The sequence below is a fragment of the Pleurodeles waltl genome, chromosome 8, assembly GCF_031143425.1.
Source record: "Pleurodeles waltl isolate 20211129_DDA chromosome 8, aPleWal1.hap1.20221129, whole genome shotgun sequence".
Taxonomy (NCBI): domain Eukaryota; kingdom Metazoa; phylum Chordata; class Amphibia; order Caudata; family Salamandridae; genus Pleurodeles; species Pleurodeles waltl.
Window position 1 is genome coordinate 1,531,237,086 of NC_090447.1, and position 27,379 is coordinate 1,531,264,464.

Below are 27,379 nucleotides of genomic sequence, written 5' to 3' on the forward strand. Positions count from 1 at the left end.
CTGGGTACAAGGGTAAAAACTTTGATCCCAAAAAGGCCTGGTGTCGTAGCTGTAGTCAGTCTGGACACCAAACTGGAGACAAGGCCTGTCCCAAGAAAGATACCACTTCTAACTCCCATCCAGCTAAAACTGGAATGGCCAGTCTCCAAGTGGGATCAACAGTGTGCCCAGAGCAAATCAGGTGTCACACTGAAGCTACATTAGTCTCTGAGGGTGGGGTGGATTTAGCCACACTGGCTGCCTGGCCCCCTAACATGCAAAAATACAGGCAGCAGCTCTTAATTAATGGGACAAGTGTAGAGGGCCTGAGGGATACAGGTGCCAGTGTCACTATGGTGACAGAGAAACTGGTTTCCCCTGGCCAATACCTGACTGGACAAACCTATCCAGTCACCAATGCTGACAATCAAACTAAAGTACATCCCATGGCAATGGTAACTTTAGAGTGGGGAGGGGTCAATGGCCTGAAACAGGTGGTGGTCTCCTCAAATATCCCAGTAGACTGTTTGCTTGGAAATGACCTGGAGTCCTCAGCATGGGCTGAGGTAGAACTGAAAACCCATGCAGCCATGCTGGGTATCCCTGAACTGGTGTGTGTCAAGACAAGGGCACAGTGCAAGGCTCAGGGTGAAAAAGTAGAGCTGGAGTCTGGAAAAATGGCCCAGTCTACCAAGAGAAAAGGAAAGTCAGCTGGGAAACCAGCTGCAACACAACACCAAAAAGAGAACCTCTCTTCTCAGGAACAAGTTCTGCCCTCTGAGGGAACTGAGCCTATGGAACTGGAACCTTATCAGGTTGAGCTCTTAGGCCCAGGGGGACCCTCAAGGGAAGAGTTGTGTAAGGGACAAGAAACCTGTCCCTCTCTTGAAGGCCTTAGGCAGCAAGCTGCTGAAGAGTCCAAAGGCAAGAAAAATGGAACACATAGGGTCTATTGGGAAGATGGACTCCTGTACACTGAGGCAAGAGATCCCAAACCTGGTGCCACTAGGAGAGTGGTAGTGCCTCAGGGTTTCAGAGAGTTTATTCTGACCTTAGCCCATGATATTCCCCTTGCTGGGCATTTGGGACAAACCAAGACGTGGGAGAGGTTAGTCAACCACTTCTACTGGCCCAATATGTCCCAGAAGGTTAAGGAGTTTTGCCTCTCCTGCCCCACCTGTCAAGCCAGTGGTAAGACAGGTGGGCATCCAAAGGCCCCCCTCATTCCACTTCCAGTGTTGGGGGTCCCCTTTGAAAGAGTGGGTGTGGACATAGTTGGTCCACTAGAACCTCCCACAGCCTCAGGAAATATGTACATCCTAGTAGTAGTGGATCATGCTACTAGGTATCCTGAAGCTATTCCCCTTAGGTCGACTACTGTCCCTGCAGTAGCCAAGGCCCTCATTGGTATCTTTACCAGAGTGGGCTTCCCTAAGGAGGTGGTGTCTGACAGAGGTACCAACTTCATGTCAGCATACCTAAAACACATGTGGAATGAATGTGGGGTGACTTATAAATTCACTACACCATATCATCCACAAACTAATGGCCTTGTTGAGAGATTCAACAAGACATTAAAGGGCATGATCATGGGGCTCCCAGAGAAACTCAAAAGGAGATGGGATGTCCTCTTGCCATGTCTGCTTTTCGCTTACAGAGAGGTGCCTCAGAAGGGAGTAGGATTCTCACCCTTTGAACTTCTGTTTGGCCACCCTGTAAGGGGACCACTTGCTCTTGTTAAAGAAGGCTGGGAGAGACCTCTTCATGAGCCTAAACAAGACATAGTGGACTATGTACTTGGCCTTCGCTCAAGGATGGCAGAGTACATGGAAAAGGCAAGTAAAAACCTTGAGGCCAGCCAACAACTCCAAGAGGTTGTGGTATGACCAAAAGGCTGCACTGGTTGAATTTCAACCAGGGCAGAAAGTCTGGGTTCTGGAGCCTGTGGCTCCCAGGGCACTCCAGGACAAATGGAGTGCCCCTTACCCAGTACTAGAAAGGAAGAGTCAGGTCACCAACCTGGTGGACCTGGGCACAAGCAGGAGCCCCAAGAGGGTGATCCATGTGAACCGCCTTAAGCTCTTCCATGACAGGGCTGATGTAAATCTGTTGATGGTGACAGATGAGGACCAGGAAGCTGAGAGTGAGCCTCTCCCTGATCTCCTCTCATCAGACCCTAAAGATGGCTCAGTAGATGGAGTGATCTATTCAGACACCCTCTCTAGCCAACAGCAGTCTGACTGTAGGAAGGTCCTGCAGCAGTTTGCTGAACTCTTTTCCCTAACCCCTGGTCAGACACACCTGTGTACCCATGATGTGGACACAGGAGACAGCATGCCTGTCAAAAACAAAATATTTAGACAGTCTGACCAAGTTAAGGAAAGCATCAAGGTGGAAGTCCACAAGATGCTGGAATTGGGAGTAATTGAGTACTCTGACAGCCCCTGGGCTAGCCCAGTGGTCTTAGTCCCCAAACCTCACACCAAAGAAGGAAAGGGAGAGATGAGGTTTTGTGTGGACTACAGAGGTCTCAACTCTGTCACCAAGACAGATGCTCATCCCATTCCTAGAGCTGATGAGCTAATAGACAAATTAGGGGCTGCCAAATTCTTAAGTACCTTTGACTTAACAGCAGGGTACTGGCAAATCAAAATGGCCCCTGGAGCAAAAGAAAAGACAGCATTCTCCACACCTGATGGGCATTATCAGTTCACTGTTATGCCCTTTGGTTTAAAGAATGCCCCTGCCACCTTCCAAAGGTTGGTGAATCAAGTCCTTGCTGGGTTGGAATCCTTTAGTGCAGCTTATCTAGATGATATTGCTGTCTTCAGCTCCACCTGGCAGGATCACCTGGTCCACCTGAAGAAGGTTTTGAAGGCCCTGCAATCTGCAGGCCTCTCTATCAAGGCATCCAAATGCCAGATAGGGCAGGGAACTGTGGTTTACTTGGGACACCTTGTAGGTGGAGGCCAAGTTCAGCCACTCCAACCCAAGATCCAGACTATTCTGGACTGGGTAGCTCCAAAAACCCAGACTCAAGTCAGGGCATTCCTTGGCTTGACTGGGTACTATAGGAGGTTTGTGAAGGGATATGGATCCATTGTGACAGCCCTCACAGAACTCACCTCCAAGAAAATGCCCAAGAAAGTAAACTGGACTGTAGAATGCCAACAGGCCTTTGACACCCTGAAGCAAGCTATGTGCACAGCACCAGTTCTAAAAGCTCCAGATTACTCCAAGCAATTCATTGTGGAAACAGATGCCTCTGAACATGGGATAGGGGCAGTTTTGTCCCAAACAAATGATGATGGCCTTGACCAGCCTGTTGCTTTCATTAGCAGGAGGTTACTCCCCAGGGAGCAGCGTTGGAGTGCCATTGAGAGGGAGGCCTTTGCTGTGGTTTGGTCCCTGAAGAAGTTGAGACCATACCTCTTTGGTACTCACTTCCTAGTTCAAACTGACCACAGACCTCTCAGATGGCTGATGCAAATGAAAGGTGAAAATCCAAAACTGTTGAGGTGGTCCATCTCCCTACAGGGAATGGACTTTATAGTGGAACACAGACCTGGGACTGCCCATGCCAATGCAGATGGCCTTTCCAGGTTCTTCCACTTAGAAAATGAAGACTGTCTTGGGAAAGGTTAGTCTCATCCTCTTTCGTTTGGGGGGAGGGGGGGGGGGTTGTGTAAGGAAATGCCTCCTTGTCATGGTTACCCCCTGACTTTTTGCCTTTGCTGATGCTATGTTTTGAATTGAAAGTGTGCTGAGGCCTGCTAACCAGGCCCCAGCACCAGTGTTCTTTCCCTAACCTGTACTTTTGATTCCACAATTGGCACACCCTGGCATCCAGATAAGTCCCTTGTAACTGGTACCTCTGGTACCAAGGGCCCTTATGCCAGGGAAGGTCTCTAAGGGCTGCAGCATGTCTTATGCCACCCTAGAGACCCCTCACTCAGCACAGACACACTGCTTACCAGCTTGTGTGTGCTAGTGAGAACAAAATGAGTACGTCGACATGGCACTCCCCTCAGGGTGCCATGCCAGCCTCTCACTGCCTATGCAGTATAGGTAAGACACCCCTCTAGCAGGCCTTACAGCCCTAAGGCAGGGTGCACTATACCATAGGTGAGGGCACCAGTGCATGAGCACTGTGCCCCTACAGTGTCTAAGCAAAACCTTAGACATTGTAAGTGCAGGGTAGCCATAAGAGTATATGGTCTGGGAGTTTGTCAAACACGAACTCCACAGCACCATAATGGCTACACTGAAAACTGGGAAGTTTGGTATCAAACTTCTCAGCACAATAAATGCACACTGATGCCAGTGTACATTTTATTGTAAAATACACCCCAGAGGGCACCTTAGAGGTTCCCCCTGAAACCTTAACCGACTATCTGTGTAGGCTGACTGGTTCCAGCAGCCTGCCACAACCGAGACATGTTGCTGGCCTCATGGGGAGAGTGACTTTGTCACTCTGAGGCCAGTAACAAAGCCTGCACTGGGTGGAGATGCTAACACCTCCCCCAGACAGGAGCTGTAACACCTGGCGGTGAGCCTCAAAGGCTCACCCCTTTGTCACAGCACCGCAGGACACTCCAGCTTAGTGGAGTTGCTCGCCCCCTCCGGCCACGGCCCCCACTTTTGGCGGCAAGGCCGGAGGAAATAATGAGAATAACAAGGAGTCGTCACTGGCCAGTCAGGACAGCCCCTAAGGTGTTCTGAGCTGAAGTGACTCTAACTTTTAGAAATCCTCCATCTTGCAGATGGAGGATTCCCCCCAATAGGGATAGGATTGTGACCCCTCCCCTTGGGAGGAGGCACAAAGAGGGTGTACCCACCCTCAGGGCTAGTAGCCATTGGCTACTAACCCCCCAGACCTAAACACGCCCTTAAATTTAGTATTTAAGGGCTTCCCTGAACCTAAAGATTCGATTCCTGCAACTTACAAGAAGAAGATGACTGCTGAGCTGAAAACCCCTGCAGAAGAAGAAAGAAGACACCAACTGCTTTGGCCCCAGTCCTACCGGCCTGTCTCCTGCCTTCCAAAGAAACCTGCTCCAGCGATGCTTTCCCAAGGACCAGCGACCCCTGAATCCTCAGAGGACTGCCCTGCTTCAAGAAAGACAAGAAACTCCTGAGGACAGCGGCACTGCTCCAAAAGAACTGCAACTTTGTTACAGAGGAGCAGATTTAAAGACCCTGCAAATCCCCACCAGAAGCGTGAGACTTGCAACACTGCACCCGGCGACCCAGACTCGACTGGTGGAGAAACAACACCTCAGGGAGGACCCTCCGGCGACTCCGAGACCGTGAGTAACCAAAGTTGTCCCCCCTGAGCCCCCACAGCGACGCCTGCAGAGGGAATCCCGAGGCTCACTCTGACCGCGACTGCCTGATCCTAAAGTCCCGACGGCTGGAAAAGACCCTGCACCCGCAGCCCCCAGCACCTGAAGGAACGGAACTTCAGTGCAGGAGTGACCCCCAGGAGGCCCTCTCCCTTGCCTAGGTGGTGGCTACCCCGAGGAGCCCCCCCTTGCCTGCCTGCACCGCTGAAGAGACCCCTTGGTCTCCCATTGAAACCTACAGAGAACCCGACGCTTGTTTGCACACTGCACCCGGCCGCCCCCGCGCTGCTGAGGGTGTACTTTCTGTGTGGACTTGTCCCCCCCGGTGCCCTACAAAACCCCCCTGGTCTGCCCTCCGAAGACGCGGGTACTTACCTGCTGGCAGACTGGAACCGGGGCACCCCCTTCTCTCCATTGAAGCCTATGTGTTTTGGGCACCTCTTTGACCTCTGCACCTGACCGGCCCTGAGCTGCTGGTGTGGTAACTTTGGGGTTGCTCTGAACCCCCAACGGTGGGCTACCTTGGACCCAAAACTGAACCCTGTAGGTAATTTACTTACCTGCTAAATCTAACAATACTTTACCTCCCCCAGGAACTGTGAAAATTGCACTAAGTGTCCACTTTTAAAACAGCTATTTGTGTTTTATGTGAAAAGTATATATGCTACTGTAATTATTCAAAGCTCCTAAAGTACTTACCAGCAATACCTTTCAAATGAGATAATACATGTAGAATTTGAACCTGTGGTTCTTAAAATAAACTAAGAAAAGATATGTTCGGTGGCATGTGTAGCTGCAGATACACATGCTGTGCATAGTCCGCCGTCTGGTGTTGGGTCGGAGTGTTACAAGTTGTTTTTCTTCTAAGAAGTCTTTTCGAGTCACTCCTCCTACTTTAGTTCCATTGCGCATGGGCGTCGACTCCATGTTAGATTGTTTTTTTTTTCCGCCATCAGGTTCGGACGTGTTCCTTTTCGCTCTGTTTCGGGTCGGAAAGTTAGTCAGAATCAACGGAAAATTTGTCTGTATTGTTTCGTTCGGTATCGGGTTAGATTAGAATCGACACCGAATCTTGAAGAGCTCCGGTAGCCCTTTGGGGTAATTTCGATCCCCCGTCGGGTCCTGGTCGGCCCGACCGCGTGCAACATCGAGACTGATGGAACGGACCCCGTTCCGATTCTGTCCTAAATGCCACAGTAAATATCCCTATACAGACCAACATTTGGTCTGTAACTTGTGCCTGTCACCCGAGCACAAAGAAGAAATGTGTGAGGCCTGTCGAGCGTTTCGGTCGAGAAAAACGCTCCGAGACCGAAGAGCCAGAAGGTTGCAGATGGCGTCCACGCCGACAGGACAACAACGGTTCGAGGAAGAGGGAGAAGAAGAAACATTCTCCATCCACGAATCGGATTCCGAAGAATCCGACGTCGAAGAAACCGTGAGTAAGACGTCGAAACAAGCATCACACAGAAAAACAGACAAAGCCCAGGGGACGCCACTGCCGACAGGCCATGGCTCAACCCATAAAGCAGGTGACCGTCCATCGGCAACGAAAAAGGGCGAGCTGGTGCCGAGATCGTCCAACTCAGGCACGCAGCAATCTCGGGACCGAGAAACTGACGCAGAAAAGGGTCGACACCGAGATAGCGGCACCGAAGCTGCTCGGCACAGAGATAGCGGCACCGAAGATGGTCGACGCCAAGAAGGTACGACACCGAAAAAGAGGAAAATCTCTTTGGAGCCGAAAACAACAAAAGACACGGTTTCGGTGCCAAAACGCCCAGCAACCGAACCGAAAGCCAGTTCCTACTCAGAGGAACAATCACTGTCCTCCCAACTTCAAAAACACAGATTTGAGGAGGAATTACAAACAACAGCTGTAGATCACACGCAAAAGCGGATCTTTATACAAAGTGGTACAGGGAAGATCAGCACCCTTCCCCCAATCAGAAGAAAAAGGAAACTAGATTTCCAACAACAAGAAAAAACACCACAAGCAAAAGTGGTGAAGAAGGTAACTCCACCACCCTCTCCACCACCGGCAGCTCATATATCACCGGCACAGACTCCGTCACAATCACCAGCTCGTACCACCATGAGCCAAGATGACCAGGACGCATGGGATCTCTGACGCCCCAGTATCGGACAATAGCCCTGAGTCGTACCCCACTAAGTCCTCACCACCTGAGGACAGTACAGCGTATGCTCAGGTGGTAGCTAGGGCAGCAGAGTTTCATAACGTATCGCTACATTCAGAGCCTATCGAGGATGACTTCCTTTTTAACACCCTGTCCTCCACCCATAGCAATTATCAAAGCCTTCCTATGCTCCCAGGAATGCTAAGGCACGCTAAACAAATCTTTAAGGAGCCAGTTAAAAGCAGAGCAATAACCCCAAGGGTGGAGAAGAAATACAAGGCACCACCCACAGACCCTGCTTTTATTACATCACAACTGACACCAGATTCAGTTGTCGTAGGAGCAGCTCGTAAAAGAGCCAACTCGCACACATCAGGCGACGCACCACCTCCAGACAAGGAGAGCCGAAAGTTTGATGCAGCCGGGAAAAGGGTTGCAGTACAAGCTGCAAATCAGTGGCGCATCGCCAACTCGCAGGCACTCCTAGCGCGATATGACAGAGCCCATTGGGACGAGATGCAGCATCTCATCGAGCACCTCCCCAAAGAATTCCAAAAACGGGCAAAACAAGTGGTTGAAGAGGGACAAAACATATCCAACAACCAAATCCGTTCTTCTATGGATGCAGCAGATACAGCTGCAAGAACTATAAATACTGCTGTAACGATAAGGAGGCACGCATGGCTGCGCACATCCGGCTTCAAACCTGAGATACAACAGGCAGTGCTCAATATGCCTTTCAATGAACAACAATTGTTTGGACCAGAAGTGGACACTGCAATTGAAAAATTAAAGAAAGACACTGACACAGCTAAAGCCATGGGCGCACTCTATTCCCCGCAGGGCAGAGGCACATTTGGCACATTTCGCAAAACTACTTTCAGAGGAGGGTTTCGAGGTCAAGCCAGCACCTCACAAACAACACCGTCTACCTACCAGGGACAGTATCAAAGGGGAGGCTTTCGGGGCCAATACAGAGGGGGCCAATTCCCAAGAAACCGGGGAAAATTTCAAGGGCCCAAAACCCCTCAAAACAAGCAGTGACTCACACGTCACTCAACCCCTTCACACAACACCAGTGGGGGGAAGACTAAGCCAGTTCTACAAATCTTGGGAGGAGATAACAGACACTTGGGTCTTAGCAATTATCCAACATGGTTATTGCATAGAATTTCTCCAACTCCCTCCAAACGTCCCACCGAAAACACACAAGATGTCCAAACAGCATATAGACCTTCTAGGACTAGAAGTTCAAGCATTACTGCAAAAAGACGCAATAGAATTAGTACCAAAAACACAAAAGAACACAGGAGTTTACTCACTGTACTTTCTAATACCGAAAAAGGACAAAAGTCTGAGACCAATATTGGATCTCAGAACACTAAACACCTACATCAAATCAGACCACTTTCACATGGTCACGTTACAAGACGTAATACCACTACTGAAACAGCAAGACTACATGACAACGTTAGATCTAAAAGACGTGTATTTCCATATACCGATACATCCCTCGCACAGGAAATACCTAAGGTTTGTATTCGAAGGAATACATTACCAATTCAAAGTGTTGCCATTCGGAATAACGACAGCACCAAGAGTCTTTACAAAATGTCTAGCAGTAGTAGCTGCACATATCAGGAGGCAGCAAATACACGTGTTCCCGTACCTAGACGATTGGTTAATCAAAACCAACTCGCTAACAAAGTGTTTACACCACACAGATTATGTTATACAAACCCTTTACAAACTGGGTTTCTCCATCAACTATGCAAAGTCACACCTTTTGCCGTGTCAAACACAGCAATACTTAGGAGCGACAATCAACACAACAAAAGGGATAGCCACTCCAAGTCCACAAAGGGTTCAAAATTTTCACAAGGTGATACAAGCTATGTATCCAACACAAAAGATACACGCAAAGATGGTCTTAAAACTCCTAGGCATGATGTTCTCGTGCATAGCCATTGTCCCAAACGCAAGATTGCACATGCGGCCCTTACAACAGTGCCTAGCATCACAATGGTCACATGCACAGGGTCACCTTCTAGATCTGGTGTTGATAGACCGCCAAACATACATCTCGCTTCTATGGTGGAACAGTACAAATTTAAACAAAGGGCGGCCTTTCCAAGACCCAGTGCCACAATACGTGATGACAACAGATGCTTCCATGACAGTTTCAATCAACACAGCATCCAAGGACAATGGGACGTACATCAAAGAGAGTTTCATATAAATCACCTAGAATTGTTAGCAGTATTTCTAGCGTTGAAAGCATTCCAACCAATGATAACCCACAAATACATTCTTGTCAAAACAGACAACATGACGACAATGTATTATTTAAACAAACAGGGGGGAACACACTCGACACAGTTGTGTCTCCTCACACAAAAAATATGGCATTGGGCAATTCACAACCACATTCGCCTAATAGCACAGTTTATTCCAGGGATCCAGAACCAGCTAGCAGACAATCTCTCTCGGGATCACCAACAGGTCCACGAATGGGAAATTCACCCCCAAATCCTAAACACTTACTTCCAAATTTGGGGAACACCTCAAATAGATCTATTTGCAACAAAAAAAACGCAAAATGCCAAAACTTCGCATCCAGGTACCCACACCGGCAATCTCAAGGCAATGCTCTATGGATGAATTGGTCAGGGATATTTGCGTACGCTTTTCCCCCTCTCCCTCTCCTTCCATATCTAGTAAACAGATTGAGTCAAAACAAACTCAAACTCATACTAATAGCACCAACATGGGCAAGACAACCTTGGTATACCACACTACTAGACCTGTCAGTAGTACCTCATGTCAAACTACCCAACAGGCCAGATCTGTTAACACAACAAACACAACAGATCAGGCATCCAAACCCAGCATCGCTGAATCTAGCAATTTGGCTCCTGAAATCCTAGAATTTGGACACTTGAACCTCACACAAGAATGTATGAAGGTCATAAAACAAGCTAGAAGGCCATCCACTAGACACTGCTATGCAAGTAAATGGAAAAGATTTGTTTGTTACTGCCATAATAATCAAGTCCAACCATTGCATGCATCTCCAAAAGATGTAGTAGAATATTTACTACATCTACAAAAATCAAATCTAGCTTTCAATTCCATAGAAATACATCTTGCAGCAATATCTGCTTACCTGCAGATTACTCATTCAACTTCCCTATTTAGAATACCTGTCATTAAAGCGTTTATGGAGGGCCTAAAGAGAATAATACCACCAAGGATACCACCTGTTCCTTCATGGAACCTCAACATTGTCTTGACAAGGCTCATGGGTCCACCTTTCGGACCCATGCATTCTTGTGAAATGCAATACTTAACGTGGAAAGTTGCATTTCTCATTGCCATTACATCTCTAAGAAGAGTAAGTGAAATTCAGGCATTTACTATACAAGAACCATTTATTCAAATACACAAAAATAAGGTAGTTCTAAGAACCAACCCAAAATTCTTACCAAAGGTCATCTCACCGTTCCACTTAAATCAAACAGTAGAATTGCCAGTGTTCTTTCCACAGCCAGACTCAATAGCTGAAGGAGCACTACATACATTAGACATCAAAAGAGCACTAATGTACTACATTGACAGAACAAAACTAATTAGGAAAACAAAACAACTATTTATTGCATTTGAAAAAACCTCATACAGGAAATCCAATATCAAAACAAGGTATAGCTAGATGGATAGTTAGGTGCATCCAAACCTGCTATCTTAAAGCAAAGAGACAGCTGCCTATTACACCAAAGGCACACTCAACCAGAAAGAAAGGTGCTACCATGGCCTTTCTAGGAAATATTCCAATGAACGAAATATGTAAGGCAGCAACATGGTCTACGCCTCACACATTTACTAAGCACTACTGTGTAGACGTGTTATCTGCACAACAAGCCACAGTAGGTCAAGCTGTACTAAGAACTTTATTTCAAACTACTTCCACTCCTACAGGCTGAACCACCGCTTTTGGGGAGATAACTGCTTACTAGTCTATGCACAGCATTTGTATCTGCAGCTACACATGCCACCGAACGGAAAATGTCACTTACCCAGTGTACATCTGTTCGTGGCATTAGTCGCTGCAGATTCACATGCGCCCACCCGCCTCCCCGGGAGCCTGTAGCCGTTTGGAAGTAATCTTCAACATTTGTACATTTGTAAATATATTACTTTAACCTTCATTTTGTACATATTTATTCACTCCATTGCATGGGCACTATTACTAACACACACAACTCCTATCTCACCCTCTGCGGGGAAAACAATCTAACATGGAGTCGACGCCCATGCGCAATGGAACCAAAGTAGGAGGAGTCCCTCGGTCTCGTGACTCGAAAAGACTTCTTCGAAGAAAAACAACTTGTAACACTCCGACCCAACACCAGACGGCGGACTATGCACAGCATGTGAATCTGCAGCGACTAATGCCACGAACAGATGTACACTGGGTAAGTGACATTTTCCTTTTCTATAACAAAACCTATTGGCTGGATTTGTCTCTGAGTGTGTGTTCCTCATTTATTGCCTGTGTGTATGTACAACAAATGCTTAACACTACTCCTTTGATAAGCCTACTGCTCGACCACACTACCACAAAATAGAGCATTAGTATTATCTCTATTTGCCACTATCTTACCTCTAAGGGGAACCCTTGGACTCTGTGCATGCTATTCCTTACTTTGAAATAGCACATACAGAGCCAACTTCCTACACTATGTCAGTGGTTCCCAACCTTTTGATTCCTGTGGACCCCCACTTTAACAATAATGGAACCCAGGGACCCCCACTGAATCATCATGGGAATCCGGGGACCTCTGTCTGAGTCATTACTGGAAGCTGGGGACCTAATTTGTCAATATTTGTTAATTTTAATTTTCTAGGCCCTCGCGGACCCCCTGAGAAGGCTTCGTGGACCCCTAGGGGTCCCAGGACCACAGGTTTGGAACCACTGGCCTATGTTGTTAAGGATCTGAGCCTCTCCCTTTTTTTAAAATGGGTTTCACTATTGACTTTTTCCTCAATGGGGGATGAAGGCCCGTTGAGGCAAACCACCAATCACTATTTGATTTAATTACCACCGCCGGAATGTTATTGGGGCCAGCGGCCCTTGAAAGCTTTATTCTAGCAACAACTACCTTTTACCTCCTTTACTGAGAACCAGGTGAGGGGAAGCTTCTTGTCAACTGAAACTTGGGGCCTAACCGAGGCCATATAATTCTGCCTGGTATGCTGTGCTTTTATCTTCAGAAATCCTACGTACAAGGTTTCCCCCCCTATTTTGGCCACTTCACTAACTTGCCCAGAACTTTTGTTGATCCCCTGATAGAATAATTTTCTGCATGTCATCTCACTTACTAAGGGGGCTTTTTTCCTCTTTAACCAGCTGCTTGTATTGTTACTCGAGCATGTCCAACTCCTGAGAGAGAGCACTACCTGGCATTGCCTGGCTTTCTTGGGTGCCCGTCTCACCAAACATTTTGTCTCCTGTCTCGCTAAATTAAATCATCCCCTCCCCTCAATGTGACGGGTTGGCTGTGGTCCACACTTCCTTACATTTATGGCAGTGCAGCCCAACACAGTGGACACAATTTCATTAAACCACACAATTCTGGTCTCGGAACACACTGAGCTTAGATAAGCAATTTACTTCAATTTTTTGGTCGAACCTACAGGCAGCGAGCAGGCACCGTTACTTGGCAACCTATTATGTCAAATACAAACTCTAAAAGGTGCTTTTACGCCACTCATTTCTTACCGTTCGTTGGCATCATCCTCACTCTTTCACTGCCCTCAAATGTAGCTGTGTGCGCGAAGCATCATTTCGTGGGGCATGGACCAAGTACAGATTTATTTATCTTAATGTCCGTCTGCTCCTCGCACTATGATTGTGGTACTGTTTTCTCCTTTGTTTTGCCATTTTTGCATAGCACAAATTAGTATCGCAACCACAAAGCGAACAGCAGACGGACACTAATTAAGATAAATAAATGACGTAAAAATGTCAGCTGGTACCAGGGCTCCATGTTCACCCACAGAACGTCAGTCCTCGCACACATGCTCAGTGGCCACCTGCTTGTGCCAGCGCTGGATAACTTTACACAGGGCTGCCTGGACCTTCCCTAAGTTGCCAACTTTTGAACAGAAAAAGAGAGCTCATGTTGGGAAAATTAATCCAACCCACAAATTAAACTCCCTTCTCCTGTGTGTGGAGAATACAGATGTTGAGCGGTGACTTCTCATGCCATGAGAGGTAAATAAATACTTGAAACATGTCTATAAACCACATTCTATTCTACACACATTTGCTAATATGGTTTGTGCGAATGTAACCTTAAAACAAAAACACACTTACACACCCATTGCTAAGGATGGAGCAGTTAGACAAAAGTTTAATACCATTTTGGTGTGTTTTTATTCTTCAAGATATGCATCATCCCTGAAATAAATTTTAGAAAACCGCTCACATAAATGTGTGCAAGCCTTTCAGCGCTTTAAAGCTACAATTAGATGCTCTTTTCTAATTGTCTGGTTTTCAGGTGTGTTTTTTTTTTTTTTTTTTTGAATTGCCATCCGTGAAAGATAGTCACCTCAAATACACACCTGTCCCTTGTCCAAGTGCTATTTGTGCTGCTGGCTGTAGGTAGGGGATTTGCAGCAACAAAAGCCATTCATAATTGTTGTCCTGCATTCCCTCTAAAGTCATTTTCACAATGGCGGTATTGGTCACCAGGGTCCTATAGCGGCTTGTGGTACCGAGCCGCCTCCTCGCCCGCAAAGAAACCCTTTCACAACAGAGCCCTGACTCCGTCTCCACCGGTAGAGATCAGTATTCTCTTCCCTTTACAGCGTAGCGTCACAAAAGAGATGAGGGCAGGCGCCGTCCTTGGATAGCTCCTCATCTACTTCTGGTCTCACTATTCTGCAAAACTGCATAAAGGCTCCAGTTAAAAATAAAAAGGCAAAGAATAAGGGAAGAGAATAGTGGTGTTAACATTTTCATTGAGGGGTTGGACAAATCTCAATAAGCAATATTTACTGGAGCTGCATAGGCCAAACAAAAAGCATTGTCAAAGCCAATAGGTCTCACCTGTGCAGGATCTATATTGGCTTTTCAGGTGTTTTTTTTATTTTTTTATTTATTTAAATGTTGCACACCTGCACAAATGTTGTGCATCATGGTTGAAAGTAAACCATTATAGCTATAATATGTCTGACACTGGCCACATCATAGCACTTTTTTTTCAGCCATGAAATAATGTTGGACAGCAGCTGTTTTGCAACATGTCAAACATTCAAAAAAGGAACTGCGTCAGTTTTTTTTTTTTTTTTTTTGTTTACTTTCAGCCCTGTTGCTCAGCGGCCAATCTGCTGTGCAACATGGCTAAAAAAACACATTGATGAAGAGAAAGGATCTCACGTAGGCTTGTTTTCCACTGCCAAAGGATAAAAATGAAAAATGTTGGACAATGCTGTTATTTTTATATTTATTTCCCAAAACATTGTCTGAAAAATGGATGTCACGTGTATCGAAACATTGTTTTTTTTGTTTTTTTCCCCCCAGGTAGGTCAAATCATTGTTTAATTAAAAAAAAAATAAATAAAAATAATTCACAGTAACTAAGCAGTGTTGCAGGTAAGTAATTTTTTTTTTCCTTGCTGCTTGTGGAGGAGGAAGTTCAAAATCACCAAGGTTTGACCTGTCCATTTGCTGACATGTTGGAAATGTCTTATCTCTTAACAGACACAGAACTAGGTCGCGGTCTCGTGAGCGCCGCTCCAGGTCCAGGGACCGTGGCCGAGGAGGTGGTGGCATTGGGGGTATGCCTGGAGGAAGAGACCGGGACAGAAGGCGATCCAGAGAACGATCGGGGCGGTTCTGAACCAAGTCAATTTTTTTACCATGTGTCTGCTAGAATGTGTTGTAGTCTGCGACCAAACCAGTTCGTAAAAGGGGAAGGGGCCAGGCTATTTTTTTTTTTTTTTTTTTTTTTTTTAAAGATGGGCTTCTGAATAAAATCTTTGTAGTGATCCCGTATTTTTTGTGCAATTTGTGTTTTTTGATTGAAACTTTTTATTGTCATCTGTTTCTTCACATGTTTTTGCATTAAAGTTGCTACAAATAATAGTGTTCTTATTAAAGCGTTGATTGTTGTACTACAAACTTGGTATTAGCAGGTAACACCCTCTCAAAAGGGAGGCACCCATAGCAACACAAAAAGATGATGGAACGCTGAACGTTGTCAAACATTCACCCCTAGTCACAGATCTGGGTATAATCCATTGTGTTTTTTGCTCACCATGCCACCCTAGTTTGAACCCAGTCATATGCAAATCAGTCTTAACCCTGCTCTCCATGGGAACAGTTCAGCCTGAACTAACAGCCCTCCCTGGACCAAAAACAAGCATCATGAATCCTGTTTTGGGATATCACCTTTCATCAGCCAGGCTAGCTTGAATCGAGTGGTGCAGCGAGCATGGGACCCACATCTGGGCATACCCTTCCCTCTTAGTACAGCTCTGGCATATTGCAGGACTATAAGCATACAGGCCCTGCCCCAGCCCTAATCCAGGTACAGATCAACTCTTTGACTCCCACTTTGGTACAGGTTTTTTCTGTCAGCGGACCAGCACACCTTTTCCTTTCTGAGAGGAGAGAACAGTTGTAAATGTATTGAAAAGAATTTATTAGAATGCACACAATTGGGAAAAGCTACAACAGATATTTGACCTCATGGCACCATGAATAGGTGACCACAAGATTAAAACTTCAGTGTGCAGTTAAATGGCAGAACCTGTCAAACTGATAATGCAAGGAATCCTCTCTTCCAAAGCTGGCAGACTTTTATGATTCAATTCTGTTTGTTCGTATGTCAAACAATACAATATACAACCACCGACATCCAGCGGCTGGTGGGTAAAACGTATTAGACCATGGGTAGGAAAAGGGGGTGGGGGTGAAACTACATTAAACAACCTCACAAAGCACTGCTTCAGCCTGTAGCTTGGAGCATGAGGGAGTTCCCTTTCCCGGTCATGAGGTAGTGTGGGGATTGTGTGAGGCATAATATGCATCAGTAGGTAAGGCAGGTGAGTTCTTTAAATTCGTCAGACAGGAAACGCACGCGGCTTCCCCACGTTTTCTCAAATTGGGGCTATGTGTGTGCTACACAAGCCGTTAACTGTTGCATGCCCAGAAGATCCCATAGTTTATGGATCCATTTCAAGTGAGTTGAAGTGTGGTGCGTTCCCCAGCGGGCCAGTATGACTTGTTTAGCCGGGCCCATTGCAAAGGTGATAGCTCGCCCCTTTGGCGAAGAGAGTGGATATGTGAGTGGGTTCGGTAGGCCCAGATGAATATAAGTAGGGAATCTCTATAGATCTGGGTTCCAAATGTTGTTAATGTCAGCCAGCACTGCATCTCAGTACGACCGTAATTGGGGGCAGTGCCACAGCACGTGCACCAGGTTGTCCACAGTGTCTCCAACATAGCCCGTCCGCAACCCTCTTCCAGTTAGCCACTCTGGCCGGTTTGTAATACCAGTAGCGAACTGTTTTAATCAATATCTCTTTACCCATCGCACTAGTTGACGGTTTGTGTGCTGTGCGCCAGATATCCCTCCATTCCTTGTCTGTAAAAGTGCGTGCTCACTCCCGTTCCCAGCGTTTCTGCACTGGGGATCTTGTTAAATTCTGGGGGGGGTGTTGAGGAATTAGTACATATGTGAGACGATACGCTTGTTTTCTGAGCGAGTGATCAGCCACTTTTCAAAGCTGTGCAGCGGATGGCTCACATGAGGGCGGATGTTTGGCTGTAGGAGCCAATGCCTTAAGGCCAAGTATTGCCATCGAGCAGTGAAGGGCAGTTCATTCTGTATTTTGCAGTTGCAAGAAGTCCATGAGGCCCTCCGCATCAAGACCTCTCCCAGCCTCTTGCATCCCGTATTCTGCCAAGTGTCAAAGGAGGCTCTTTGTGCTGCAGGGGGAAACTCTGGGTTACCTATAAAGGGAGTCAGGGGTGATATGCAAGAAGACAGGTTGTGACATGTCTGGACTGCATCCCAGACTCCCAGAGTGGTTCTCAGGACAGTGGAAATATAGCCGCCTGGCGACCTATGTGGCTTAGGCAGCCAGGGTACCTTCCATACGTGGATGCCGGCCACTGCTTGATCGATAAAGCACCAGTGCTTCTCCGTGTGAGGTCTGGCCCACTACACATTGTATCGCAGTTGAGCTGCCTGATAGTATTTCTTTACACATGGGATGCCCAATCCTCCCTCCCCTGGAGCCAGATACACGTATTTCCCTGCGATCCGCACCTTTTTGCCTCCCCAAACGAAATCATCTATTAGCTGTTGTAATTTAGCAAAGACTGAGGCTGCAGCGGCAGGGTTTGCATGACATACAGCATCTTCAGAAGCAGTGACATCTTAACTGGAGCTAATCTGGCCAGGCAAGATAGTAGATATTTCTTCCAGGGTATGCCCGGCTCCCTGCAAGAGCTTCATATAGTTGCTCTCTATTGTGCGCCCCAACATTGGGAGTATCTGGAGCCCCAAGTAACTCCCTGAGGTGCCCATGTGAATGGGAGACGCTGTTCCAGGTATGTCTGGTCGACTTTCGTGACGTTAACAATGCTAGATTTCACATAGTTGATTCTAAAAACCTGCAGCCTCCTCGAATCGTTCTCCAATTCCCCCATCAGTGGAGGTAGGGTGCACTTGGGATCTGTCAGCACGAGCATCACCAGAATAAAGCGGTAGTTTGTGCGCTCTAATGTCCCTTCTCAGGCCTCTAATGTCCTGATTGAACCGTACCGTGGTTGCAAAAGGCTCATGTAAAGAGCAAACAGTAGCCGTGACAATTGGCAGCCCTGACCGGTTCCCCTGTTGATGGTGAAGGTGGGCGATGATATTCCATTCCCCCTGACAGCCGCTCTTGGGGATTTATAACTGGCCCACACCCATCGGCTAAATCTCTCTCTCAGTCCCATTCTAGTGAGAACCAACTGTAGGGTACGGCCAGTGTACTCTATCAAACGCTTTCTCTGTGTCAACTGAGAGAAGTGCCATAGGGGTATTGGAGCGGTGAGCCGTGTGAACCAAGTGACACAGGCATTTAGTATTATCACTGCAATTCTGTTCTGGGATAAAACGTGCTTGGTCTGGGTCAATTAGGTGTTGCATATGGGGGCCCAACCGTGCCGCCAGAATTCCCGTATAGATCTTAGCATCTACATTTAATAGCAAGATGGGACTGTATGATGAGCCCCGTCGGCTGTTTGCCTGGTTTAGGAGTGACAAGAATAGTGGCCTGAAGCATAGATTCTGTTAGGGTGCTGGTTACACTAAATGAGTTATAGAGTCTAGCTAAGACAGGAGTCAGGTTTGGGGCATAGGTCTGGTAGAAGACCGCTTGTAAGGAAATGCCTCCTTGGCATGGTTACCCCCTGACTTTTTGCCTTTACTGATGCTATGTTTTGAATTGAAAGTGTGCTGAGGCCTGCTAACCAGGCCCCAGCACCAGTGTTCTTTCCCTAACCTGTACTTTTGATTCCACAATTGGCACACCCTGGCATCCAGGTAAGTCCCTTGTAACTGGTACCCCTGGTACCAAGGGCCCTGATGCCAGGGAAGGTCTCTAAGGGCTGCAGCATATCTTATGCCACCCTGGGGACCCCTCACTCAGCACAGACACACTGCTTGCCAGCTTGTGTGTGCTAGTGAGGACAAAACGAGTAAGTCGACATGGCACTCCCCTCAGGGTGCCATGCCAACCTCACACTGCCTATGCAGTATAGATAAGTCACCCCTCTAGTAGGCCTTACAGCCCTAAAGCAGGGTGCACTATACCATAGGTGAGGGCACCAGTGCATGAGCACTGTGCCCCTACAGCGTCTAAGCCAAACCTTAGACATTGTAAGTGCAGGGTAGTCATAAGAGTATATGGTCTGGGAGTCTGTCAAACACGAACTCCACAGCACCATAATGGCTACACTGAAAACTGGGAAGTTTGGTATCAAACTTCTCAGCACAATAAATGCACACTGATGCCAGTGTACATTTTATTGTAAACTACACCCCAGAGGGCACCTTAGAGGTGCCCCCTGAAACCTTAACCGACTACCCGTGTAGGCTGACTGGTTCCAGCAGCCTGCCACACTAGACATGTTGCTGGCCACATGGGGAGAGTGCCTTTGTCACTCTGTGGCCAGTAACAAAGCCTGCACTGGGTGGAGATGCTATCACCTCCCCCAGGCAGGAGCTGTAACTCCTGGCGGTGAGCCTCAAAGGCTTACACCCTTTGTTCCAGCACCGCAGGGCACTCCAGCTAGTGGAGTTGCCCGCCCCCTCCGGCCACGGCCCCACTTTTGGCGGCAAGGCCGGAGGAGATAATGAGAATAACAAGGAGGAGTCACTGGCCAGTCAGGACAGCCCCTAAGGTGTCCTGAGCTGAAGTGACTAACTTTTAGAAATCCTCCATCTTGCAGATGGAGGATTCCCCCAATAGGGATAGGAATGTGACCCCCTCCCCTTGGGAGGAGGCACAAAGAGGGTGTACCCACCCTCAGGGCTAGTAGCCATTGGCTACTAACCCCCCAGACCTAAACACGCCCTTAAATTTAGTATTTAAGGGCTCCCCTGAACCTAAGAATTTAGATTCCTGCAACTTACAGAAGAAGAAGACGACTGCTGAGCTGAAAACCCCTGCAGAAGAAGAAAGAAGACACCAACTGCTTTGGCCCCAGTCCTACCGGCCTGTCTCCTGCCTTCCAAAGAAACCTGCTCCAGCTACGCTTTCTCCAGGACCAGCGACCTCTGAATCCTCAGAGGACTGGCCTGCTTCCAAGAGACCAAGAAACTCCCGAGAACAGCGGCCCTGTTCAACAAAGACTGCAACTTTGTATCCAGAGGAGCAGATTTAAAGACCCCTGCAATCCCCGCAAGAAGCGTGAGACTTGCAACACTGCACCCGGCGACCCCGACTCGACTGGTGGAGAACCAACACCTCGGGGAGGACCCTCTGGCGACTCTGAGACTGTGAGTAACCAAAGTTGTCCCCCCTGAGCCCCCACAGTGACGCCTGCAGAGGGAATCCCGAGGCTCCCCCTGACCGCGACTTCCTGACTCTAAAATCCCGACGGCTGGAAAAGATCCTGCACCCGCAGCCCCCAGCACCTGAAGGATCGGAACTTTAGTGCAGGAGTGACCCCCAGGAGGCCCTCTCCCTTGCCCAGGTGGTGGCTACCCCGAGGAGCCCCCCCCCTTGCCTGCCTGCACCGCTGAAGAGACCCCTTGGTCTCCCATTGAATTCTATTGAGAACCCGACGCTTGTTGGCACACTGCACCCGGCCGCCCCCGCGCTGCTGAGGGTGTACTTTCTGTGTGGACTTGTGTCCCACCCGGTGCCCTACAAAACCCCCCTGGTCTGCCCTCCGAAGACACGGGTACTTACCTGCTGGCAGACTGGAACCGGGGCACCCCCTTCTCTCCATTGAAGCCTATGCGTTTTGGGCACCACTTTGAACTCTGCATCTGACCGGCCCTGAGCTGCTGGTGTGGTAACTTTGGGGTTGCTCTGAACCCCCAACGGTGGGCTACCTTGGACCCCAATTTGAACCCCGTAGGTGGTTTACTTACCTGCAAGAACTAACATTACTTTACCTCCCCCAGGAACTGTGAAAATTGCACCGTGTCCACTTTTAAAACAGCTAAACGTGTTTTATGTAAAAAGTATATATGCTATTGTGATTATTCAAAGTTCCTAAAGTACTTACCTGCAATACCTTTCAAATGAGATATTACATGTAGAATTTGAACCTGTGGTTCTTAAAATAAACTAAGAAAATATATTTTTCTATAACAAAACCTATTGGCTGGATTTGTCTCTGAGTGTGTGTTCCTCATTTATTGCCTGTGTGTATGTACAACAAATGCTTAACACTACTCCTTTGGTAAGCCTACTGCTCGACCACACTACCACAAAATAGAGCATTAGTATTATCTCTTTTTGCCACTATCTTACCTCTAAGGCAGAGGTCTTCAAACTGGGGGGCGGGCCCACCCGGGGGGCCTCAAGTGATCCCAGGGGGGGGCGCCAAACTCTGGCCAAAAGAAATATTATACAGATAACATGCCTTTGTTTTAAGCAAAAGCATGTTATTGCAGTTTTAAAAAGGTAACAATACTTAAGTGCAATGTTTAAATAGGTTTAGACCTATTTAAACATTGCCATCTTTCTAAAATAATTGTGAAAAATTCTGAGGGGGGGGGGGGAATGATTTTTATTTTTCAATTTGGGGGGCGCGGCATTAAAAAGTTTGAAGACCACTGCTCTAAGGGGAACCCTTGGACTCTGTGCATACTATTCCTTACTTTGAAATAGTGCATACAGAGCCAACTTCCTACACCGCTGTATAGCCATCCGGGCCTGGTGCTTTGTCTAAGATGAGTTTTCGTATGACTTGCAGTACTTCCTCACCTTCAATGTCTTCCTTCAGAGCTAGGGACTCCGGGGCGACGAGACAGTTCAGAGGCAGTTGGTCCAAATAGGATTCTGCCTGGGGTCTAGGCGTTCAGCTGCGTTCAGTGTGGTGTAGAAGTGTTCGAACGCTTGTGCTATGTGGGTATCTTGGGTTACCTGATTGCCCGGACTCTGTCACCTCCACCACACTCTGTCAGAGGGTTTGAGCACAGAGCCGGTGGGTAAGTAAACGACCCGCTTTATTGCCTCCCACATAGAAGTTCTGTTTTAGGCGCAGAAGAGCCCCTAAAACATATTCCGCTTTTCCTAAATCTAGGGCTTTGAGCTGTTTCAGTGTGTCCCACAATAGGGCCACCAGGACTTCTGGTTATCGTTAGTCTGTAGGAACTGCGTGATAGCTAGGGTTATTTCTGAAATCGTCCCGTCCTGGCGCAGAAGTGTGGAATTTAAATGCCAGGAGCGCTGTTGTATTGGTGACCCCAGCAGGCAGCAGACAACTAAGATGGGCAAGTGATCAGACAGGGCTGCCACCCCAAAGTCTGCCGCTGTGGTGGATTTGCACAAGTGTTGGAAGTAATCAATTTGGGTGTAGGACTGGTGGACAGCGAAAAAGGTGTAGCTCTTATCTAGTGGGTGACGTTGCAGCCAAATGTGTACGAGACCCTCCTCTGCCAGCCGCCATCTGTCGGAATGTGCAACCGCTTTGTCCTACCCTCTTTGTGGACCTGTCCAGTGTGGCATGTGGGGCCAAATTAAAGTCTCCGATCATAGTATCCCTATCTGGTGTGGTCAGTGTTTGCCCTATAGCCTCCTGTTGGGAGTTTGGTGTGTATATGTTTGCTAATGTGTGTGTGTGCCCTTGAGTGGTAATGCACAGAGAACACTCTGCCACAAATTAACAGGTAGATTCCCTGCCTGGGAACCTGCATCTGAAATGTAACATTGGGGTGCCTGTCAGTGGCGTGTCCCTTCATCACACACCAATTGGGGTGAGCTCCGCCTCCAGCGGCTATCAACTGCCACCAAGGAGAAGACCTGTGAGTCTGTCAGCCGTTCACCACCAGCGACTAAGCATTCTGCTGGGATTACTCTCCGGAGCAGTGTCCTTCAGTCATTGTCCGTGTCCAAGGTGCTAACTCTCTGCTATAGTTCATGGAGAGCTTCTGTTCACGACATCTCTCTTGGGCAGTTGGTTTCCTAATCTTTTTCCCATGACCCTGACTGGTAGAGTGCCAACGGGGGGCCAGGATCCCCACGGGGGCATTAGAGGTCCGTCCCGGTCCAGAGCCTCCCCGTCGAACAGTTGACGGGCCTCTTCCATTCTGCAGAAGCTGTGTGTCTCGTTCCACATGAAGGTGATGCAGAAGGGGTGCCCTCATTTATATTTGATCCCCTTTTCCGCAGGAATCCGGTAAGGGGCCGGAGCACTCTTCGTCTTTGAAGGGTGGCCTGGGTGAGATCTTGATAGAGCCGCACTTTGTTGCCCTTTAACTTGTTGAGTCTTCTCTCACTGGCAATAGCAATGCAGACCAGTAAAAATGTCTTGTGGTTATCCCGGTGAGCGCGCCGGTCGACCTACTCGAAGTGCGGTCTAAGATCATGTCTTGCTCCATTAAGTCCGGCGGAGAGGTGACAACTTGATCCCAGGTGAGGCCCTTGTGTGTTACTTGCGAGTTGCTCTTCCTTCCTCCGGGAGGCACCGCTGGTCCAGCCAGTACGTGGTCAACCTTGATCAACCCTTTTTGGTGCAGGCCCCTGGGTTGTCTCCTGCTGCTGGACCACCCCCCACCCGGGCCTGCACCTTTGAGCCAATCCGACCGGTCTCCCCGCCTCACCACCGGTTCTGTGTAGGCCACATTGATGTCACTAGCCCTCAGGGTGCTGCTGCTGCTGCCATCTCGTCCCCTCTCTGTCCTCCATTGGCTGAGGGGGCCGTGTCTCTCTCTTCCACCCCAACACCAGTCTTGGTTAGCACCGCTGCTCCCTGTTGTGCAGGGGCAGAGTCTCCTTCCCTGCTGATCCTCCTACTCTCCGCCGCCTCCGGGTCTTCCCCACTGGCTCACAGCAGCCCCGCAGTCCATCTGTGCACTGGATCTCTCCTCGCCTTCCGTCTCTCGGGTCTGCGGGGCCTTTAAGTGTCCGCCAGTGTGTCCTCCTGCTTTTCGGGGCCCAGGTGTAGTGTCTGCCATGCCGTGGCCCAGCTACCACCACATGGGCCCAATCCACCTGGTCGGTGTTGGCTTTACCAGCCCCTGGCCTGTTCCTCCCTTCTGTCCCCTTCTTACAGGGGGGGTTTGCAGCCTCTTTTGCTTTGTGCAGCCACTGACTTCAGCCATCGATATCCAGGCGCCTTTATTCCTGCACCTCGGCTGCGGCTCTGTCCGCTGACGGTCGCTCCGCCAGTCGACCAGTGAGTCTTCCGTCCGGCGACCTCCATGTGGGCCAGGCAGGGCCAGCACCGTCCCTCATCGTTCCTCTGGGTCCCACTGGTTTGAGGCCGTGGCAACACCTGGGACCTCCTTACTTGTGGTCACGGTGTCGAGGTGTCAAAATATCTGTCGGCCACGTTGCATCCAGGTACCCAACCTTTTTGTGCCTTGGACACCTTTGCCACACTCATATTATTGAGGTCAAACAGGTGGGGATTGTGTGGGCAGAAGAGCGGGGCAGGTGTCCACTCATTTTTTATTTCACAGCCATACAGTTCATTAAAATATTTTAAAAGAATATTTTGAAAAAGTGCACACTACTCGCGGAATTTGTCCAGTATACATATCCATATAGGTTGAACAACTTTTATTCTTTAATTAAACTTCAATTATACAACCTTAAAATGGTAAACATAATTGTCTCCTTATGAAGCACAAACAGTACAAATAATGGCTTAAGGTGAACACAATTGGCTGAAGTAGGAAAGCGCACCCTCTTTATGCCTGCTGTCAGTGTGTTTTGACTGTTCACTGGGATCCTGCTAACCAGGACCCCATTGACTGTGCTCTCACCCTCTAAATTTGGTTGTCCCTGACTTAGTACACCAAACAGTTGGCATACTGGTGCCCCCGTGTAAGTCCCTAGTATATGGTACCTAGGTAGCCAGGGCATTGGGGTTCCAAGGGTTCCCCATGGGCTGCAGCATGTATTAGGACACCCATGGGAGCCCATGCAGAATGTCTCTGCAGGCCTTCCTTAGCAGCCTGCGTGAAAAGGTGCATGGACCCTTTCACTACAGGTCACTGCACCAGGTCACTGTAAGTCACACCTATGACAGGCCATCCTAGCCCAGAGGGCAGGGTGTAAGTACCTGTGTGTGGGCACCCCTCCATGAGCAGAGGTGGTCCTACAAACTCCAGCTCCATTTTCCTGGACTTCGTAAGTGAAGGGAAGCCATTTATACCTGTGTACTGGACAACTTGTACCTGTGTCCAGCTACATAATGGTAACTGAATCTGGGCATGTTTCGTATCAAACATGTCGGAGTCATACCCCAGTACTGTTGCCAGTATTGCTTGTATGATTCCATGCACTCTGGGGGCTCCTTAGAGGCCCCCCAGCTTTGCTCCTACCAGTTGCCAGAGTTTTCCCGGGAAGCCCGCGCTGCTTTCATCCTACAGACAGGCTTCTGCTTTCCTACTGCTTGACCAACTCAAGGCCATGAAGGCAGAACAAAGGATTTCGTTTGTGAGTGGGATGCAGCATCCTCTCCCTTTGGAAGTAGGTGTTGCATGGCTTGCATTTATATGACAAAGCCAAGGTATGGCATCATATCTGCAGTCTCAGTATTTCCGCCATAGACGCTTTTAAGAGGTTGATTTATTAATGGTCCATATGGGTATCCAGCGTAAGCGGTCGAAGAGGCAACCCAATGGGAAAAAGTGGTTTCAATTGAGTACTTTGCGGGAAATTGAACAAAGCTCTTAAAAAAAAAAAAAATCTGCTAAGGTTTGTACTTTTACAGAACCTCAGATATCTGCCTTATAATACAGCGATGCTGATAGGGCTTTGGCTCTATAAATCTCCATGACTGTCACAGATCTCGCGATAGCTGTACGAAGGAGATTTATTTAAAAGAGCACCCGCCTGTGTTGAAGAATTGATCTGCTCTTCTCTCCTTCTGATGACCATGTGAATCTGTGTTTTAACCGTAGACCCAGGTTGTCAAAGCTGTCCTTCTCCAGCTGTATAGTCTTATGCACATTTTACCTTAAATGTCCTGTGAGGGTTCAGGGTCATATATTTCAGTTTTGAGACATTAATTTCCAGGCCCTTGAGGTCACTGTAATTTTAAAAAATGTTATTAAGAGTTTGCAGATACCAAGGCAATCGCCTGCGAAGAACAGTGTTGGAATAGGGATGTAATTAAGCCCAGGGGGTTGTGTATACAATCTAACAGGTCTGTAAAAGCATAACTTACATAGAGGGAGAATAGCTTAGGAAGGACCCTTGTCGGACTCCTGTTTCCACTGGGGTAAGTTCAGTTAGCTGCCCCTGCATGCCCAATGAATCTGAACATAATTCTCATGTGGTCTCTTAATGATAGACCGCAAAACCCATAGACTTAAGAGTTCCACAGAAAATCCCTTGGTTCCAGGTCAACATGAAATCTTAAGTCAACTAATGCAACGTACACATGATCTTTAAAGAGGAGTACATACTTCCAATAAATTGGAAAGGAAAAGTCTGATAAATTATGCCCACTTTGTCCCTAAATACCCCTTGGTAAAAAGATTAAATATTATCTGACATCCTCTGGTCTAATTTATTTAGGACCTGACTGGTAAAGATTGTTTATATGTTATCCACTAAGCTTATAGGTCTGTAGTTTCCTGGTAGACCTCTGCCCCCATTTTCATAAATGGGGAGGATTTCAGCCCCATGCCATGTGTCTGGTATCTCTCCCCCATAGACAATAGCATTTTATAACAAATTTATGTAGGGTACCCACAATTTTAGGTAGTGCTGAAAAAGATCTCCTGGGATCTTGTCGGGACCCGGGGCTTTGTTGGTCTTTAACCAATCCATGGCAGCCGAGTGTCACCCATAGAAAAGAAGGGCGACTCCATGGGCATTGCAGGCCTTATTTCCGTAAGATCAAGCAAGTTAGATAAGCTTGCGGGTGGAAAGCCCTCTGCTATAGGAGAGGTGGAATAAAGGCATCCACCATGGGAAACGCATACAATTGGTTGGACAAAGTGGTCTGTGGGCCAACAACCCTATCTACTGCCTTGGGCAATTATATGAAGAAAGGAAGACATACCTTTGACCTTTTTTGGTCTCCAAAAGATCCAACCAAACTGGTCATTCCAGTTCCTCTTACTTGATTTAAGTGTATGCCTGTAATCTAATCTGGACCTTCTATCCCTAAAATGGTCATGTTTAGCAGCTTGGATAAGAAAGAATTTCGCCTGACAGCAT

General features: G+C 47.8%; 1 protein-coding gene across 9 annotated transcripts in view; it reads left to right on the forward strand.

The window, feature by feature from the left end:
• U2AF1 (U2 small nuclear RNA auxiliary factor 1) overlaps window positions 1-15,609 on the forward strand; it is a 122,794-nt gene extending 107,185 nt beyond the window's left edge. For all 9 annotated transcript variants that reach the window (XM_069202954.1, XM_069202949.1, XM_069202953.1 and 6 more), the window contains one exon: window positions 15,228-15,609. In XM_069202954.1, the coding sequence (XP_069059055.1) occupies window positions 15,228-15,366 (139 nt within the window). In that variant the 3' untranslated portion in view covers window positions 15,367-15,609. The remainder of the gene's footprint in view (window positions 1-15,227) is intronic.
• The last annotated feature ends 11,770 nt before the right edge of the window (window positions 15,610-27,379 follow it).